We start from the raw sequence: 17,302 nt of genomic DNA on the forward strand, positions 1-17,302 counted from the left end.
CCATTTTCTTACGTTGTTTAGTGGTTTTGTGATTCATGCTTTCTTCATTTTTGGTTTTTTTTCTCCAGCTCCTGGTTTATGTACATTTATCAGTACATGTATCAGTTCTGCATATTGTGGTAGTGTGGCTTCATTTTGATTAATGGAGACTCTATCTATGGATGACAGGGATACCTTCACTCAATGTCAGAGAAAAAACAAACAAACAAAAACCAACCAAACAAACAAACAAAACCCCAAAAAACAACCTTATGTCATATCAAATTTGTACCTAAATGCTAGAGTTGCCTTACAGGGAGCTGGACCTAGGTATGAAATGTGAGAATGCTTAAACCAAGCCTCTGGTTTCAGCCTTCTTCCTGCTGCTGTAACTGAAGAGCTTGGGAGTCCCATACTTGTCTGTTCACTTACAGAACCTTTTGTTTGTTTGGTTTTCTTTTTTTTAAGGGTCACATATTTTGGTAAGGTGAAGGATGTTGTGATGTTGTGTCACACAGGTTTGCTAGTAGCAGTGGTATCTTGAGCATTATGAAAAGGAGGGTATCTGTCCTGTTCTGTGGTAGTTACATGGCAGATGGGCAGCTGTCCCTGACAGAGGAAGGAGAGTATCCTGGGAACACCAGGAAGTGCTGAACAGTAATCTGTTGTACTCAGCCTGCAATTTGAGAAGCAAATTCTGTAGTTTGAAGGTAACTGGATTTTACAGGGGCAATTATATAATGACTTTTTAAATAAAAACTGTCTTGTGGTATTTTGTACTACTCCTTGCATTGAAACATTACTTCCAAAACCTAAATCTTAAAAAAAACCAAACCAAAACAAAAACCCCCAACCCTTAAACTTAAACACAACTGGATAATAAAATAACTGGAATCTGACATTATGTGGTATCACAAGAAAGAATTTCTTATCAGAAGTTGTCTCAAATAATTAAAATGAAAACATACTCATTTTGTGAATACAAGAATGGCCTAAGGTTACTTATTTTTCCCCTTTGCTCTGCTGTAGGATAGGTGGCATTAATTACATCTGAGTTATTTGCTAATAATTAAGGTATTTTTCTTCTTGTTTTGCAGCCAGAAGTGCCTCGGTTGTGCTGGCTTACTGTAAAAATTATAAGTGTGAGAAATCTCCGTAAAGCAGACCTGTGTAAGTATCACTGGTGGCATGTTTAGAGGTTAGCAAGAAAATAACTGTCACCTGAATTTAATGTTCTCGTACACCTGCTGCTAGGATTTCGGTAATCTATCAGGTTTTTGTTGGCTGGAGAAGTTGTGTCTATTTTTGTTTTTATTTAGACTAAATTACAATAATTTAGAAAACAATTAACAATAGAAATTAAATAGAACAGAAATTCTATGTTTGGTGCCCTTCACTGGCTGCTCTGTAATACTTCTCATTCCCTAACTCTTCAGTGACTCTTCCCTTCTGAAAGTGACACCTTTATGAAAGATATAGGAAAAATCAGTAGTTGTGTGTGGTGCTGCTGTGTGTCTCTTCAATGCTGGTTTTTTTCAAAAAAATCCCCCCAAATAAATTCTTAATTTTTTTAAAAAAGCTAAGTTTCAGGAAGGGAAGTTGTATATGAATTTGCTTGAAGCCTGACAAATGTTTGATAGTAGAAGCAAAAAATGAGAAAAGCCAGAATTTTTTAGTTCAGTGCTGTTGAAACTGAATATTTTGGCTTTTGTTACTGAAGAGTATTAGTGTTTAAAATTGACTTTTGTTTGGAATTGACATAAATTTAGATAGAAAAGTTAAATCACTTTCTAAATTTAGAATGTTTTCCTTCGTGTCTGATGAAATATTTAGGACTCCTCAGAGGTTAATGTCTTTTCTTCTGACTGAGCGAAAGACACAATTAGTTCAGCAGTATTTTTTTTTTTTTTTTTTAAATACATCTCTGTTAACACAGTGAGCCTAACTGATTGCTACGTGAAGCTATGGCTGCCCACAGCTTCATGTCGGGAAGCCCGGACGAAAACTGTACGCAACTGCAGAAACCCTGTCTGGAATGAAACCTTCCACTTCATGATACAAAGTGCAGTCAAGGTAGGATCTGCCCTGTGCTAGTGAGCAGATGCTTTCTAAATGGGATGTTTTCACTGGCTGTGGTCAGATTCTTTGAGAGCCTCGAGGCTTACGTAGAGGCTCAAACTCAGTTATGCCAAGGAATAGGATGGCAATGGAAAGATGCAAAAAGTGTCAGAGCAGCATTAGAGATGCCATTTCCTACCAGAAAGTGGATATCATAGAGTTATAGAATTGTTTGGGTTGGAAGGGACCTCAAAGACCATCTAGTTCCAACCCCCCTGCCATGGGAGGGAGTTGCAATATGCAAGCATTGATACAGATTCACTGGTGCCCTGACTTGTTTCAATCACCTTCTAAGCACTAGGACCTCAGGAATTGGATGGGAGTTTTTATAAACTCTTTAGAGGATTAAGAATATATTTGTATATGCAACCTTGAAGGCATTTTTGCTGTATGTTGCCATGAGCTTGTAATATTTGCCTCGTGCAGAAACAGTGATGTTGTTTGTAAATTACAAGATATATCATAATATAATACTTCTTTTTTTTAAAAAAAAACAACCCTACTCTTTAATACCAACCACTCCATCACTAAACGAGCATATTTTTGAAAGCCTAAACGGAATGATATCTATCCTGTGGTTTGAATCTAAAAGGGTTATGGATCATCCAGTATAAAGTTGAGTGCGAGTGCTACAAGATCTAGACATGGGGTTGGTTTCCTATGGCTTAATAGTTCTGTGTCTTCCTGCACTGCTGTGGGTAATCTGAACCCTGAGGAAATGCAAGGGAAATCACTGCAATTTAACTTTAAAATCTTTTAACAAGATTTAGTGTCCTTTACCTTCCCCTTGTAAAGGGCTAAGAGTTTGCCGTCTATTGTTACTTTCTGCTGATACGCTGAAATTTCTAAAGATAATTATTTTAAATCCACAAAGGATCGTGATGAACGCATGTGTAATCTGTGCTCTGTCCACTGCACGTTAACATCACGTGTGTCACTTGAGCTCCTGTTCATTGCCAAATCGAACGATTTACCTACTCCAGGGTTTGTCCCTGACTTCGCAGGCTGAGCCACAGGGGCTGCGGGCTGAGTGAAGGTTTGCTGCAGCCAGCCCAGCTCCACGCTGTCACAGGAGTCTGTCCACACTGAGCCACGTGGTGGCTGCATGCTGACTCTCGCTTAGACCTTCCTTTTGGGCCCAGTAGTCCCAGAATATGGCATTTACATCCTTTTCTGCCTCTCTTCGCAGAACATCCTGGAGATGACAGTCTGCGATGAGGATACTTTCACACCAGATGACCAACTTCTGACGGTTCGCTTCGACGTAGCTAAAATCCAACCTGGTGAAAAAGTTCACCTGAGTTTTGAGTTGAATCCAGAGGTGAGAAATGAAAAGATGGGTGAAGTTAAGTGGAGAGATAAAATAATACTCCTGATAAGATGTTTTTGTTTTAAAGTCATATTAAACATGAGAGTTGTTCTCGCACATAAGGGCTTTGCCAAAAGGACCTTATTAAAGAGCAAAGTTAAATGCTGAGGGTTTAGGAGAGGGCAGAAACAGTCACCCTTCTGGGACTGTCTTTGCAATCAGATGCAAAATGGCTTTCCTATTCAGATTTCTTTATTATTGAGATTTCAAAAGCATTTTTTGGAAAAAAAAAAAAAAAAACCCAAGAGCAAGAGTCAAAAATGAAGACACTGACAGAGATCTCACTGTCGTAGGAGACTGACAGAGCAGGGATGGGAACAAACCTGGCCCTACTTCCAGGAAGCTCCTCCAACCCTTTAGCCAGTAGCTTACAGGGGTACCTCCTCTCAGCTTTACCAGAGATTCTATCCTGTGCTTTCAGGCAATGTGCTTGGTAAATTACTGTATATTCTCATGAAAGTATATCAGGTTTTTTTCCTCTTTCTGGTAAGCAATCACTTTGGTTTTTTTAATTAAAAAATCTCATCAAGTCTGTTTATCGTCTTTTGTTACAGGGTTCCAACTCCCTTTTGTGGGGCTAAGCCGGCACAAAATGGATAGGATTTGATGACTGAGAATCTCTTCAGTATTTTATTATTTTCTTCTAGGTCTATGTGTGACCCAGGAGTCTTATTTGCTGGTTATGTCACAAAGAATATTGTGTTTGGTTGTATTTAAGAGGGGATAAAGAACTTACAAATTTTTTGTGGGTCAAGTGCCTGAGAGGACAGGTGGAGAAATCACACCCATCTTTTAAGAGAGCAAAATATAACACCTTCTCTGCTTGGAGGCTGTATAGTATCAAGCCTCTGGAGCTTTTTCACACTTCTGACAAGTCCTTCAGTTTGCAGTTCCTAAGAATTTTGTGTGCTCTGTTTATTTCTAAACCACTGTGTCAGGCTGTCTGGAAAACACTCTTGCCTGTTCTTTATATTGCTAATGCTTTGACGAGTGTTTATTAACCACTTTTCTAGAATCCTTACTAAGTATTCAATATACCTGCTCCAGAAGGCTGCGGCCTTCCTTAGAATGAGTCTTGTGACTGAGATCATTTGAGCTGTGATTCAAGCTGTGAGTTTGCTCTGAGGCATGTGCAGAGTTGGCTTCACCCGTTGGCTTAGCAAGGTGGAAGCTGGGGAGATAAGGCAAGATGAGCCGTGTCTCAGGAATGTCTTGGTCAAGCCATCTTTATTCAGACCACAACTCCTGCTCAGGCAACCATGAGGCATCATAGGTTATGGTCTGTACGTGGATCTTTAGGACACTTAGGGTTACATTTTAATTATTTTTTTTAAAAAAGTGACTTAGTAATGGGACATGCTGGACAACCTTAATAATAGGCAGTAGTGCCACCTCTGCCCATAATGATTTCTTTGATCTACCCAGGTATCTCAAAAGGAGGGCTGAGGAGGGTGGATGGTAATGTCAGAGCATCAGGGTTACTTCCTGCTGTGCCTCTTCTTCGCTGTGTGGTCTAACAAGTCTTTCCATTGCTTTGCTGCAGGTTTTTTGCCCACAAAAATGTGAATGGGTCTTAATAGAAATATAATTTGTTTGAGTGTATACGACAGCATAAGAAGGATGGGAACATACAACAGGCACATTTAGGCAAACGTTATGAGCCAGGGTATCTTGAACATTGTTTCTGCTGTTCTTTAAACAAAGTTGTAGCAGACTATCAATGAGTTTGGGTAGTACTGACTGGTCACAATCTGATGCTTGATAAAGTCTGCCTTGCATCTCTGTAAGGTGACTGCTTTCTAAAAGCCATCCCTCAGCTTTGTTACAAACTGTTGCAACCGCCCTAATTCTCATAAAGTGGAGGCTTTGTGAGAACTATCAAGCAGAACCATCTGCTGTCGGGCTACATGCCACAGATACAGCTCTCTGAGATGTTTTATTTACTGACATCAATGAGTAAATACAAAAATACTCACTTTTCACCTTTACTGTAGTGATAATTTAACTTGGCAGCTACATTCTCAGACTTGATGTGGTTTTCACAATCTCTCATAGAATCATAGAATGGTTAGGGTTGGAAGGGACCTTAAAAGATCATCTAGCTCCAACCCCCCTGCCATGGGCAGGGACACCTTCCACTAGAGCAGGTTGCTCAAAGCCTCATCCAGCCTGGCCTTGAAAACATCCAGGGATGGGGCATCCACAACATCTCTGGGCAACCTGTTCCAGCACCTCACCACCCTCTCTGTGAAGAATTTCTTCCTGATATCTAATCTAAACCTCCCTGATTTCAATTTATACCCATTACCCCTTGTCCTATCACTACAGGCTCTTGTAAAAAGTCCTCTCCCAGTACCCTTGTAGGCCCCCTTCAGATACTGGAAAGCTGCAATGAGGTCTCCTCGGAGCCTCCTCTTCTCCAGGCTGAACAAGCCCAGTTCTCGCAGCCTTTCGTCATAGCAGAGGTGCTCCAGCCCTCTGAGCATCTTCGTGGCCCTCTTCTGGACTCGCTCCAAGTGATCAATATCCCTCTGATGTTGAGGATATTGACCTTTAACTCTCACCAAGTTAAAGTATGCTGTGCAGCCAGGCTGAAGGCAATGTTTGCCAGTAAAGGTTAGTTCTTCTGAAAATGAATGAAAAATTTTGCTACCACTTGTCAGAAAGAGATTTATATCTTCAACTAATTAGTGTTTTCTTCCCTGTGGGTGATACAGAAGAGCTCTCTGGTGTATGTTTTTATGTGGTATTTCCTGTACTGGCTGTCCCCCATACAGACTTGATCCAGCAAATAGCTGCAAATACAGTTATTCAGTCCTTCTTATATTGTTGATGTGTTACTCTTTTGTGTTCCCTGTTCTTACACTCTTCCCCCTTTTTCATCTTGATTTGACCATTGTGAGTTCTTTCCATCATTCCCCTTCAGAGCTTTGGTCTGCCATCTTCTCTCTTCTCTTCACCCTGGAAATTTTAATTTTTGAAGTTGGTGTCTTCTACCACCTTTTTTCTTTATGTTTAGTCACTATACTCTGCAAATTCCTTAGTTTTAACCCAGACATGCTCACCACCGGTGTCCATTTATTCTCAAGTATGTTCTTCTGGCATCGTTTACCTGCTATACCTCCCTTCCTTGGCAAAATTTTTCCTAGGAAAAATTCTATTAGTCTTTTTCTTAAATGAAAAGTAAATCTTATTTTCAGAAACATGAAGAACTGGAAGTGGAATTTCTACTGGAAAACATGTGAGTAAAGACTAAATGTTTCAGAATTTGTCAGCAGAAAACTTCCCAATTTAGGGAGTGGTAATGTAGCATTGGGAAGTGGCTCCACATACCTTTGCTCAGACATCCCATCTCGGCATCTTCCCATGTTTGCTTTTGTCTCCTGAATCTGGTGATAGCTCTCCTTGAGCGACAGTCTCACTTACTATTTATAGCTGAGGGTGGGCCTGGTTTTTGTAATTCTGGCTACAGAGAGACAATGCTGATCAGGGGAGGTAAGAAAGAGGGAGTGCCCCTAAAGAAAGAGGGAGTGCCCCTAAGAGCTATGGGATGGTGACCTGGCAGTGAGCAGGGAGGAAAGATAGAAGTGCTCATGGCATTCAGTAGCTAGAGAAACTGAACTCAGAGAACCATTTGCATTTAAAATATTATTGTTCCTATACCAACCCTTAAATAAACCTTTTCCTTTTTGCTTTGCAGTCCAGGTGTATCTGAAAACATCATTACTAATGGCGTTCTAGTGGTAATTGTTTTATTTTTTTATGCTTATGTTCTTACTGTAGGGCAGCCCTGAAGGATGTACTTGGAAGAGCTATGCCTTTAGGCATAGCCTTTATTCGTTTTCAGATGAGACACAGTTGTGGTTGTACAGTTTTCAATTTGGCCATGCTTGTAGTGCATTCTGTGTTGGGAGAGGCTTGCACCAGCGCTTTGCCACAGGGCCAGTGAGGGCTGCTCGCTGATGAAATGGCAGTAAACAAGGAAACTTGAGAAGGGAGTGAATCCAGTGTCACTGTAGAGTTTATCACTGGATGTTTACCTTGGAGCCAAAGGCTCTTTTCATACCATGTCTGAAGTACTGTGTGATGCTCCTGTGCTGCTACTGCCCCCTGTGCAGCTCCTTCTTGGGAAGTTTCAGCTTCATCCCAAAGGTCTTAAAGTACAGGCCCATCTGTTCAGTTGTTCTGCAGAGTTGTTGATATCCTTTGGCTCACTCTTCTGTAGAGAAAAGTTGATGCATGATCTAGATGGAGAGAAAAATTCCTTGTGCTAACCGTTGGTGGTTGAATGATATTTAAAAGTAATGGGGCAGATCCCCAGCTCCCTTGACCACAGTACTGCTTGCATGATTTATACAAGCTGAGAATTAGCCTCTGCAATTTCTTCGTGTTCACAGGACATCATGGCCAAGCCTGGTGTCTCCACAGGACCCCAATATCCTGAAGTGTTTCTGTGACCGGTGACTTTATTGCTTGTCTCTTCCAGTCTCGTGAAGTTTCCTGTTTGGGAGTACAGGTGGATAAAACAGAAATGAAGAGCCCTTACACAAGTGAGGTTATTGATTTAAATTGTTTGTCAGTGCTTTTTGTGCTATGGAAGATGCAGCTGGGTCTAGATAAAGATGTGTTCTATTTTAGCCTCCTCTGCTTGTATCAGGGCTGTTTGGGGATTGAGGTGTTTCCTGAATTACCTACTGGCTAGTATTGAGAATCTTATGGAGAAGGAGTGACTCTGTAGCTGAAGGGAAACTGTGAAGGTTTCCAAGAGACTTGGAAACATCACAGCAGTGTGGTGGGATGGAAATACCTTTGATGAGAACAGAAAGTGAAAGAGGGGAGACACAAATATCAGGAGTGGAAAGACTGTGGTGGAAACCTGGGGGGTTGTGAATGCTGCCAGTGGCACCTGCTGGTCTAACATGTGCTCCCTCTCACTTGGCAGGGGAGAAGCTGCAATGCTGTACTGGCATTTGCTGCTTTTTCAGTCTGGTCCTTGTTCACACTGATTGTGGGGGAGGAAAACCATTGTGGCCCACATTAATGTTGACTGCACTATGGCTGAAACTTGGGGCTGTTTACGTGTTATTTTTCAGGGCCAGATGCGATTAGCATTTCTCTGTGGTTTGCTTCTTGCTCTTAGGGAGAGATTTCACGTTCACAATGAAAGGATCCTATGAAGAAGCCCAGGATGTTTCCATAGGTACTCGCTGTAGCCAGGGAGGCAGCAAAACCACCATGTTCCACTACGTCAAGCACAGTCAACCCAGGCTGCATATGGCGCTGCCAAAGGAGCGGTTTTTCTGCAGTGTATGTTTTGCTTGTGGATGGTGGTAATGGCTAAAGTAACTTTTGGGAGAAACATAATAAAATAGCTCTTCTCTGGTAGAGTTGTTCCTATGGGTTGTAAATAATTTTCTTCTTATAACAACATTTTTCCCCACTTTCAGCATTGCTCAGCTAGGAGGGAAATGGGTGTAAGTAATCCTCTGGCTGTGCCTCTGCATTCTCTGGACTTGAGAAAGAAAGTGACAGTGATGAGGGTGAGTAACCTTTGACAGCATTTGGAATTATTTCAACAAGTGTAAGCTGTAAGTATATAATACCTTTTTCTTTATTAATTTTGCTATTAAAAATGTACTAGCTGAGTACATGTATGCTCAGCTCTGCATACACTTGAAAGTGTAACTGTTATTTGGGGAAAAAGTCAGAATTGCTAATAGCTTTAAAAATATTTTAAAAGTGAGATCCTAGACTGCGTGCAGAAGGCTTGAGAAAAGACCAAAAGTTGATTACTAGACTATAAAGCTGAATAATTACTAATACTGTAAAACTTGTTTTTGCAAACTTTCAATTCTGTTTAAAATTGATGATGCTTTTATTCTTGATTCTCAGGGTGAATCTTATGAGGTGTCTGTGAAGGAAGAAGATGGGTAAATCTTATTCCTTTTGCATGTATACTCCTGTCCTTTTAAAGTACCATCTTTAGATGAAAGGCAGCTACAGCTTAAACTAGCTCATTGTGAAATGAGGAATAAAGATTGTAACTAGTTAAAAAAGACTAAAATAATTAATAAAATGATACATGCTTTAAAATTAGTTGTTAAGAGTTCAGCATAAAATAGGTGATAGGTAGTCATGGGGTATAACCTGTCATCATGGTTTTCCTAATGTTGATGCTTCGTAATTTTGACTCTTGAGAATCCCTCTGTCCTGTAATCTTTATCTGTAATACGTACATGTATACGTGGAACACATTTTTAACAGATTTCTAACCTTGTTACGCATTTACCAGTCCCCTGAAGGTCATTTTTCAATGAAACAAGTGGACAGTTACTAATTTATTGACTGGCTTGCAGTGAATTTATGAAGTGCAACATTACACCCTACTGATTAGTTAGCTACAATGCAAGCACTAATTGCAGACTGAGATGATAAATCAGAGGGTTTTACTGAATATTAATTATGAGTCACAGAAAGGACAAAATAACCTTCTGGCTGAAAAAACCCTGAAGCAGTAGCCCTGTGAAGACAGAAGTTATAAAATAAATGATGTGCATGATGTTCATAATCATGTGCAGATATAAATGGATACACCTAAGAAACATCTTCTGACTCAAGTATTTACAACACAAGTTTTTAGTAAAGGTAAACCTAACACAGTATTAGGGTCATTTTGCCTAAAGCATGCTGAGTTAAAGTAACTGCTTAGGCCTCTTCTGCTCTTCAGGAAACACACACATAGCAAAAGAATGTGAAGAGATGTACAAATTTCAGAGCTCAGTGTGAAACAGCTTGAATTCAGTTATGTTCCTTGTGTTTCATCGGCAGAAAATTTGATTCATTTAACTTCCTCATGATTGTGTGAAATAGTTCAGGGAATGATTCTGGTCTAAAACCTCCACAGGAAGACAGAAATATAGGACATGTGATATCCATATACCTGATGTAATTTGCATAGGGGGAACTTCATGTGCATGGAAGTAGCCTTTCTTTAAACTGTTTTATTGTTGCTGTTGGTTTTGCTGGATGTCTCAAGCAGTAGCTCTAGAAATGGCTTACAGGTGACATGTTGTGTTCTGTTCTTATGCTCTAGTTGTAAGAATTTAGATTTACGGTTGGAGTTTGGTCTGTGCACGGAGGAGCAGGATTTCATCTGCAAAAGGAAGAAGGTGGTTGCTGCTGCTCTAAAAAATGTTCTTCAGCTAGATGAAGACCTGAAGGAGGATGAGGTGTGTGGTACAGCATCTTGGGAACTGTCTGTTCTGTCCCACTTTGAACAAAGTGGATGTGATGTACTTGCATGACTACCTGTGTAGCTCTTCCGCATCTTGTAGACTAAAATACATAGGCCAGATTGTCACTTGCACCTGAGACCATGTCCAAGAATTTCTGGCACAGAGGATGAAAGAGGAGACGTCATGAGGTCAGTTATAGCTCCTTTATTCTCTGTCAGCCTCCATTCTCACTCAGGGGCACCCAAAGGATGCATTTGTTGGGGTGAACGTATGTATAACCAAGCATGTTGAAATTTGGTTGCTTGGACTGAGACCATTTCTCCTCAGTTTGGCAGCTCTCCCCTCATCTGCTGCTCCACAAGGCTCAGAGAGGAAGGCTGTGACTCTCCTTAGCACATTGGTGCAGCAGCATGTCCTGCATGTTTTTCAGTGCATTATCTCTTGCTTTTTCCTCTCCTGAGGATCCCCGGACTTGGAAGTAGCTGCTCTGTTATTGGAGGACAGTAATCTGTTACGGGGCTGTGGTGCTTGGAGCAAGACAGGGACACACTTGAGCAACTGGGACTGTGCGTGTGTGTGATTTCCTCTGCTTCTCTGTTCAACTCCCAGCATGCCCATCCCTTGATGCTATGTGCAGGACAGCATTTGTCAACCCAGTCAAAGTGCTCATGAACTTAAATAACAAGTAGAATAGGACTTAGTATTAAATATGAATAAAGGGGTTTTGAGTCACATTAATTTAATTTTAAAAAACCCACCAAATCCCACAAAGTAGATGGTAAAATACAATGAAGACAAGATTAAGGGTAATGGCAAGATAAGTTCCTAAAACTGAATAAATATGTTGTCTCAGTTTTTGTTAAGGACAGCCTATGCGGCAAAGGGAGGATGGCTAACAGAATTGCTGCATCCTGGAGGATGTGTGGCTGAAGTCCAAATTGCACGTAACATTGATGTCAGGGAAGGGGGAGGTAATTTGGGTATCAAAGAGGATGTTAAAATAAATCTATAAGGCTTGGCACCATCTGTCTGGAGTGTAGTAAATGTTGTATATGAACTTAGAGGAAGTAAAAACTATGCTCGCTCCTCTGACCTCAGTTTTACTCAGGATTTTAAAATGTGTTTTGAGGGAATGACATGAGGAAAAATGAAAAAAATCCAGCAAAGACTCTTCACAAATCTGAAAATAGATTCTGCCATGCGAGAGCCACGTTTACAGCTTCTGGTGTAGCACAGCATCACTGAATAGGAAGATGCTTTCAGCATAAGTTAAGTCACACCAAAGTTTACACAACTCAAACACACACCCAAGCACTGCCATGAAGAGAGTGAATTGAGTCCAAACCTACCTGCATCAGTGTGGTGCTGTTACTTTTTCTGCATGCCCATCACTTCTCTATTTCATTTGGTGATGAGAGACTCTGTGCCTTTCTGTGTTGAGTAGGTGCCAGTGGTGGCCGTTGTGACTACAGCAGGTGGCGTACGGTCCATGACAGCTATGTTTGGCAGTCTTCTGGCTCTACAGGAGTTAGGCGTTTTGGACTGTCTCTCATACATCAGCGGTTTATCTGCCACAACATGGTAAGAAGAATTGGGCTTGTGCTTGCTATTTGTATTAGCAAAGTGATAACCTGGTGAAACATATCACCTTGCTGATGAATTTTACTCTGTGATGCTGGGACTTGCCTTCCTTCTAGTGCTCTCCGACTTCATGGGATTGCTCAGTGCTGTATCCTTTGTTTCTTCTGGCTACAAGAAACAAACTGTGTGAAAACTACTGTATTTCTATAATTGCACTGAAGAGTTTACAGAAACTAAAAGAGCACAAGCAAGGATGGTTTAGTTGTATCTCCCTGCAGTTCAGTGTAGGTCACAAACCCAAGTGCAGCTTCTGTGGCTTAGCTATGTGCCTTTCTGCCATGCCATATGTTATGAGTTCTCATACATTATGGGGTCTGGGCTTCTTCCTGTCTGGCCTTCAGGAATCCCAGGCCCTGGAGGTGAGAGAGAGAGAGCCTGGAGAAAGGAAGACCCTCCCTTGGTTGAGGAGGATCAGGTTAGAGATCATTTAGGCAAACTTGACATGCACAAATCCATGGGCCCTGATGGGGTGCACCTATTAGTGCTGAGAAGCTGCAGATTGAATCTGGACAATCAAAGTATAATTCTAGTAAAAGCTTGTGTTAAGTTATGGGTGTTGCTTTATTACTCTTGAATCTAGGATGAGTTTTGAATGTATTCCTGAAGCAAAAAATATAATCATACAGTCTAAATTCTTCCAAGGTAAAAGTTGGAGGGTGAGAGCCACGTGAAACAATCACTTATGTGTGATATAAGCCCATGGATTGTCGTGTGCTCAGTGATGAACCACAGTATGGGTGGTTTTTTTTACCAGGACCATGGCTAAGTTGTATGAAGATGCAAATTGGTCACAGAAGGATCTCAGAGGGCCAATTGATGATATCAGGAAACATGTGACCAAGAGCAAGCTACACTGTTTCTCATTGGATCGTATGAAATACTATGAAAAAGAGCTTTGTGAAAGAAAGCAAGAGGGGCATAAGCTGTCCTTTACAGATTTATGGGGACTCTTCATTGACTGTATGCTACATCATCAGGTATTATATATCCATCCCTTTATTCCAGAGGATTTCCAACTTTTCATGTCTAGATTTCTGGATTCAGTTTTAGGAAAGGCTCTCAAAACTTCTGAGGGGTTTTTCTTTGGCTTTTTAGAAGAAAAATAATACAGTAATCCTAAAATGTAAGCATCTAGGGGAAATGTCTTAGCGTGTAACAAGTCTAGGTGTTAATGTAACTGATTTTCCATCTTTAATTTCAGATCAAATGAGCTTTCTAGTAACATACAGAGGAGAGGTGGCTCTGATAGCGCTCAGTTCAGGCATAGCAATATGTAGCCATACCAGCAAACAAAGCTGTATTGAATGAAATGGGCCCTGGTTGGCTTTTATCTGCAGCAACTCCAAGGTAGCTGAGTATCTTTCTCTGTCCTTAAAGCAAGTCACATCCTAGTGACTGTGCAGACAAGTTTCTCACCTTTTCACTCTGTCCCCCATTCCAAAATTCCCAGAAGCACCAGTGATAGTGTTTTGGCGAAGGCTGATGACAGATAAGGCATGAACACATTTGTGTGGTTAAAAACCTGAAGTACACAGAACAAAATCTGCTGGCGTTCAGGAGATGTTTCATTTATGGTCCATGTTTAGATACCATTTTAAGTCCGTGCATCGCATTCATCTGTTACAATGACTTATCTTCTTTATAAACAGGAAAGTACTCAAAAACTCTCTGATCAGCAACTGGCAATAAATCAGGGGCAGAATCCACTGCCCATATACCTGTCCCTCAATGTCAAGGATGACTTTAGCACCCTGGATTTTAAAGGTAATGATGATTATACATACTTCTATCAATCCGAGGAGTTTCCTTCTAATGCTGGGTGAATGCCAAAAGCTTTTACTGTAAGTCCAAGCTAATAAATCTTTGGGATAATTTCTTTTTCCCCTGCCTTCACATCTGGGTTCTGACTTGGATGAAAATCATGCATCCTAATGCTATGGTAGGGGAGATACCTGTGCAAAGACACCGACTGCCCTGTGAGGGGCAGAGATGCCTTTTGGTGGCAGCTTTGAGAGTCACCACTCTTTCTCTTGTCCTCATCTGCTCCTCACAACCTCTGTCAGCTGCTGGGGTTTCTGCCCAGGCAGCAGTAGTCTAAGAGATCTGTGAAGGGCTGGGAGAGGAGGGCAAGGAGAAGGGAAGATGTGGAGGGGGGTGAGAGTGGGAGGCAGCCTCCAGCAGTCAGAGAGTGCTCTGAGGAGGGGCAGTGCTCTGTCCCCTGATCAGTGATGCTGATCACTACTTCCCTTGTGTTTTCTGAAGCAGGTCCTGCAGCTGAACCTGATCGCTTGCTTCTAGGCACAATCTGCAGTCTCTGTGTGTTTAGCCCACGTTTGGGAGGGTTTTGGTCACAGTTTTTTTTAGCTTCACAAGGCAGTGATTGCCAGAGCCTAAGAATGAATGGTAGCTGGTGTCATTGCTGACTCAGTACTACAAATGCCACCTCTTGCACAGGACCGTAGCAATCAGTCATCTTTCAGCCACAATTTTTGATTCCTTCTACAGAAATGTACCTGAACCCCAAGAAGAATGGATTTTCAGTGTTAGCTGAGGAGATGAATTCAAGTTTTGCATTCACCAATCTAACACGTGATAGGTTGAAGGGCACCTCTTTGTTTCAAAACATGGTGGTTTGAACTGTCTGTCACCGACATACTGAAGCTACAGGCCTTGTTCTTCTAGCTTTTGGTTCTCTAGGCTGTTATTTTCACATGTGTTCAGGTGGCTGCCATAAGTCCTTCTTGATGCCTCATTTGCAGAGTGGATGGAGTTCACACCTTATGAGGTGGGTTTTCTGAAATATGGGGCCTTTGTTCGTGCAGAGGATTTTGGTAGCGAGTACTTCATGGGTCACCTGATGAAAAGGATACCAGAGTCCCGCATCTGCTTCTTGAAAGGTGATTTACTATCTCAGAAAAAAAACCCCAACCTTTACAAACACCTAATTGACTCTACAGAGTTGGTTTCTAATAACTACTGGTTTGCAAGTAGCATTACAATCACATAATGTATCTGGTGCAATTTAAATCTTAAATGAACCAGCCAAAAGTGACAAAAAGGAAACAAATTCTTGAGACAACTGCAATTAATTTGCTGACCTTCTTAGGCTAGATCAAAACAGAACACGCACATTGGAACTGATCTTTTGAAGTATTTAAAATCACAGTCTGACCCACTTAATATATATTATTAATTGACAAATACCCAGCTTTCTAAAATAGCCTAGTCATAAGTCAGACATTTTATGGAACGGCATATGATACGATACACAAATTCATAGTATTTCATAAAGCAGTGTTAATTTAAAGAACCACAAAGACTGAATCCAATGAAGTTGTCATAGCTGTGCTCTAAAAATCCGAAGTAATATTAAGTATGGCTATTTTTTCCCAAGGCACATGGAGTAATATATTTTCCCAGAATTTTATGGACGCTGTCTACCTTTCGGGTCATTCAGATGACTTCTGGCACAGATGGACCCGAGGCACTCAGCATGATATTGGTTAGTTACGTAGATTACTTTTTACTTACATCTGTATTGTCTTCACACCTCTCTGAAATATGAAACCTGACATTTGGTGAAGGGTTTGGTTTTTGTGTCCTGTTTCTGGGTTAGGAGACACCAAGCCTTTAGAAATGAAGGAAAAAAATTGGGAGAAACAGTTGTGCTGGAAAACAGGAAAAAACATTGCGCTGCTTACTGTGCAACATCCCTGGGGAATTTTGTTAGTCACTAGAGGGTTACCATGAGACCTTTGGGGAGGGAGAGGCCAGACTGGGAACAACAAGGTGATGCTGTGACGCTGAAACCCACTCCTGCCCAGAGCAGTCTGCATGTTGATGCGTGCACTCCGTGGATGGGGCTGTGGTGGCTTGGTTGCCCAACCTCACTTTATGTGTTGTTATTAGTATCAGAGAAACACTCTAAACACATGTGGACATATACCCCCTTCTTATTCTTCCTTCAGAGGAACACCCTGCTCTGCCCAAGAAGTCTCATGAACAGGCAACTTCCTTATCCATTCCCAAAGGTTTCCTTTCCAACACTCTTCGAGAAATGATGACAGGACGGCCAGTGGTTTCAACTTACCATAATTTCCTCAAAGGCTTGCAGCTGCATAACAAGTATTCAGAGAATGAGAACTTTTGCATGTGGAAGGGTAATAGTAAATTGTTTTAGATGCATCTTTAAAGTTTGAGTGCTGATATTTGCTGAGGACAAATATTTGATGCGTTTTTACATAAAGGCAAATTTTGATGGGTATTATTTGATTAATGTCTGTGGAATGTGTTTTGCTGCTCCCCAGATGATTTACTGCTGATATTATTTCTGTCTTGGAGAAGCCGCAGCAGGCTTCCTTGAACTCTGTTCTTCCTAGGAAAAGCTTCAAAAGTATGACTTACCTTCCACTGAAGCTGAATAGTCACAAATTTACATCAGTTGAAAAAGCAGCTTAATATATCACTTTGGATGAAGCTGAGTCTCAGAACTGCTCCCTCTTACTGATCTCAGGGTTGAGCTATAGATGCTAAAATTGTCAGACAAATATTTAACTGTGGGCTTTGTGTCAAAGACTAATACAAGTGTGGGCTGTGTTTTCTTTTCTTGCTTTCCTTGTTATGCTTATATGGGGGGAAAAAAAGGACTTTCTTCTGAAGTAATTAACTGTTAATATAAGTTTTTGACTTTCAGACACAGTGCTTGATTCTTCTCCCAACCAGCTGAATGAAATGGATGACTACCTCAAGCTGGTAGATACAGCTTTCTTCATCAACACCAGCTGCCCACCCATTCTGAGGCCAGAGAGGAAAGTGGATGTCATTTTGCATCTAAATTACAGCGGAGGATCACAGGCTCTGGTGATGTTTTGTAGTAGTGGTTCTTTATCTATATGACTCCAGCAGCTGAATTAACACAATTCTCCTTTTCTTTTTTTTTTTCTTTTTAGAAAATGGTTTG

The 17,302-nt window shown here is 41.1% G+C and overlaps 1 protein-coding gene across 1 annotated transcript in view; it reads left to right on the plus strand.

The window, feature by feature from the left end:
* Window positions 1-17,302, plus strand: part of LOC104515573 (cytosolic phospholipase A2 epsilon-like) — a gene marked incomplete at its 5' end in the record, with an annotated part of 42,421 nt that overhangs the window by 22,828 nt on the left and 2,291 nt on the right. Inside the window, 15 exons of the mRNA XM_010159595.1 lie at window positions 1,077-1,149; window positions 1,916-2,052; window positions 3,287-3,418; window positions 7,953-8,016; window positions 8,607-8,773; window positions 8,914-9,006; window positions 9,359-9,396; window positions 10,560-10,695; window positions 12,146-12,282; window positions 13,097-13,319; window positions 13,992-14,106; window positions 15,102-15,239; window positions 15,737-15,844; window positions 16,311-16,502; window positions 17,036-17,202. Of these exons, the coding sequence (XP_010157897.1) occupies window positions 1,077-1,149; window positions 1,916-2,052; window positions 3,287-3,418; window positions 7,953-8,016; window positions 8,607-8,773; window positions 8,914-9,006; window positions 9,359-9,396; window positions 10,560-10,695; window positions 12,146-12,282; window positions 13,097-13,319; window positions 13,992-14,106; window positions 15,102-15,239; window positions 15,737-15,844; window positions 16,311-16,502; window positions 17,036-17,202 (1,920 nt within the window). The remainder of the gene's footprint in view (window positions 1-1,076; window positions 1,150-1,915; window positions 2,053-3,286; window positions 3,419-7,952; window positions 8,017-8,606; window positions 8,774-8,913; window positions 9,007-9,358; window positions 9,397-10,559; window positions 10,696-12,145; window positions 12,283-13,096; window positions 13,320-13,991; window positions 14,107-15,101; window positions 15,240-15,736; window positions 15,845-16,310; window positions 16,503-17,035; window positions 17,203-17,302) is intronic.

The sequence above is a fragment of the Eurypyga helias genome, unplaced genomic scaffold, assembly GCF_000690775.1.
Source record: "Eurypyga helias isolate BGI_N326 unplaced genomic scaffold, ASM69077v1 scaffold969, whole genome shotgun sequence".
NCBI lineage: Eukaryota > Metazoa > Chordata > Aves > Eurypygiformes > Eurypygidae > Eurypyga > Eurypyga helias.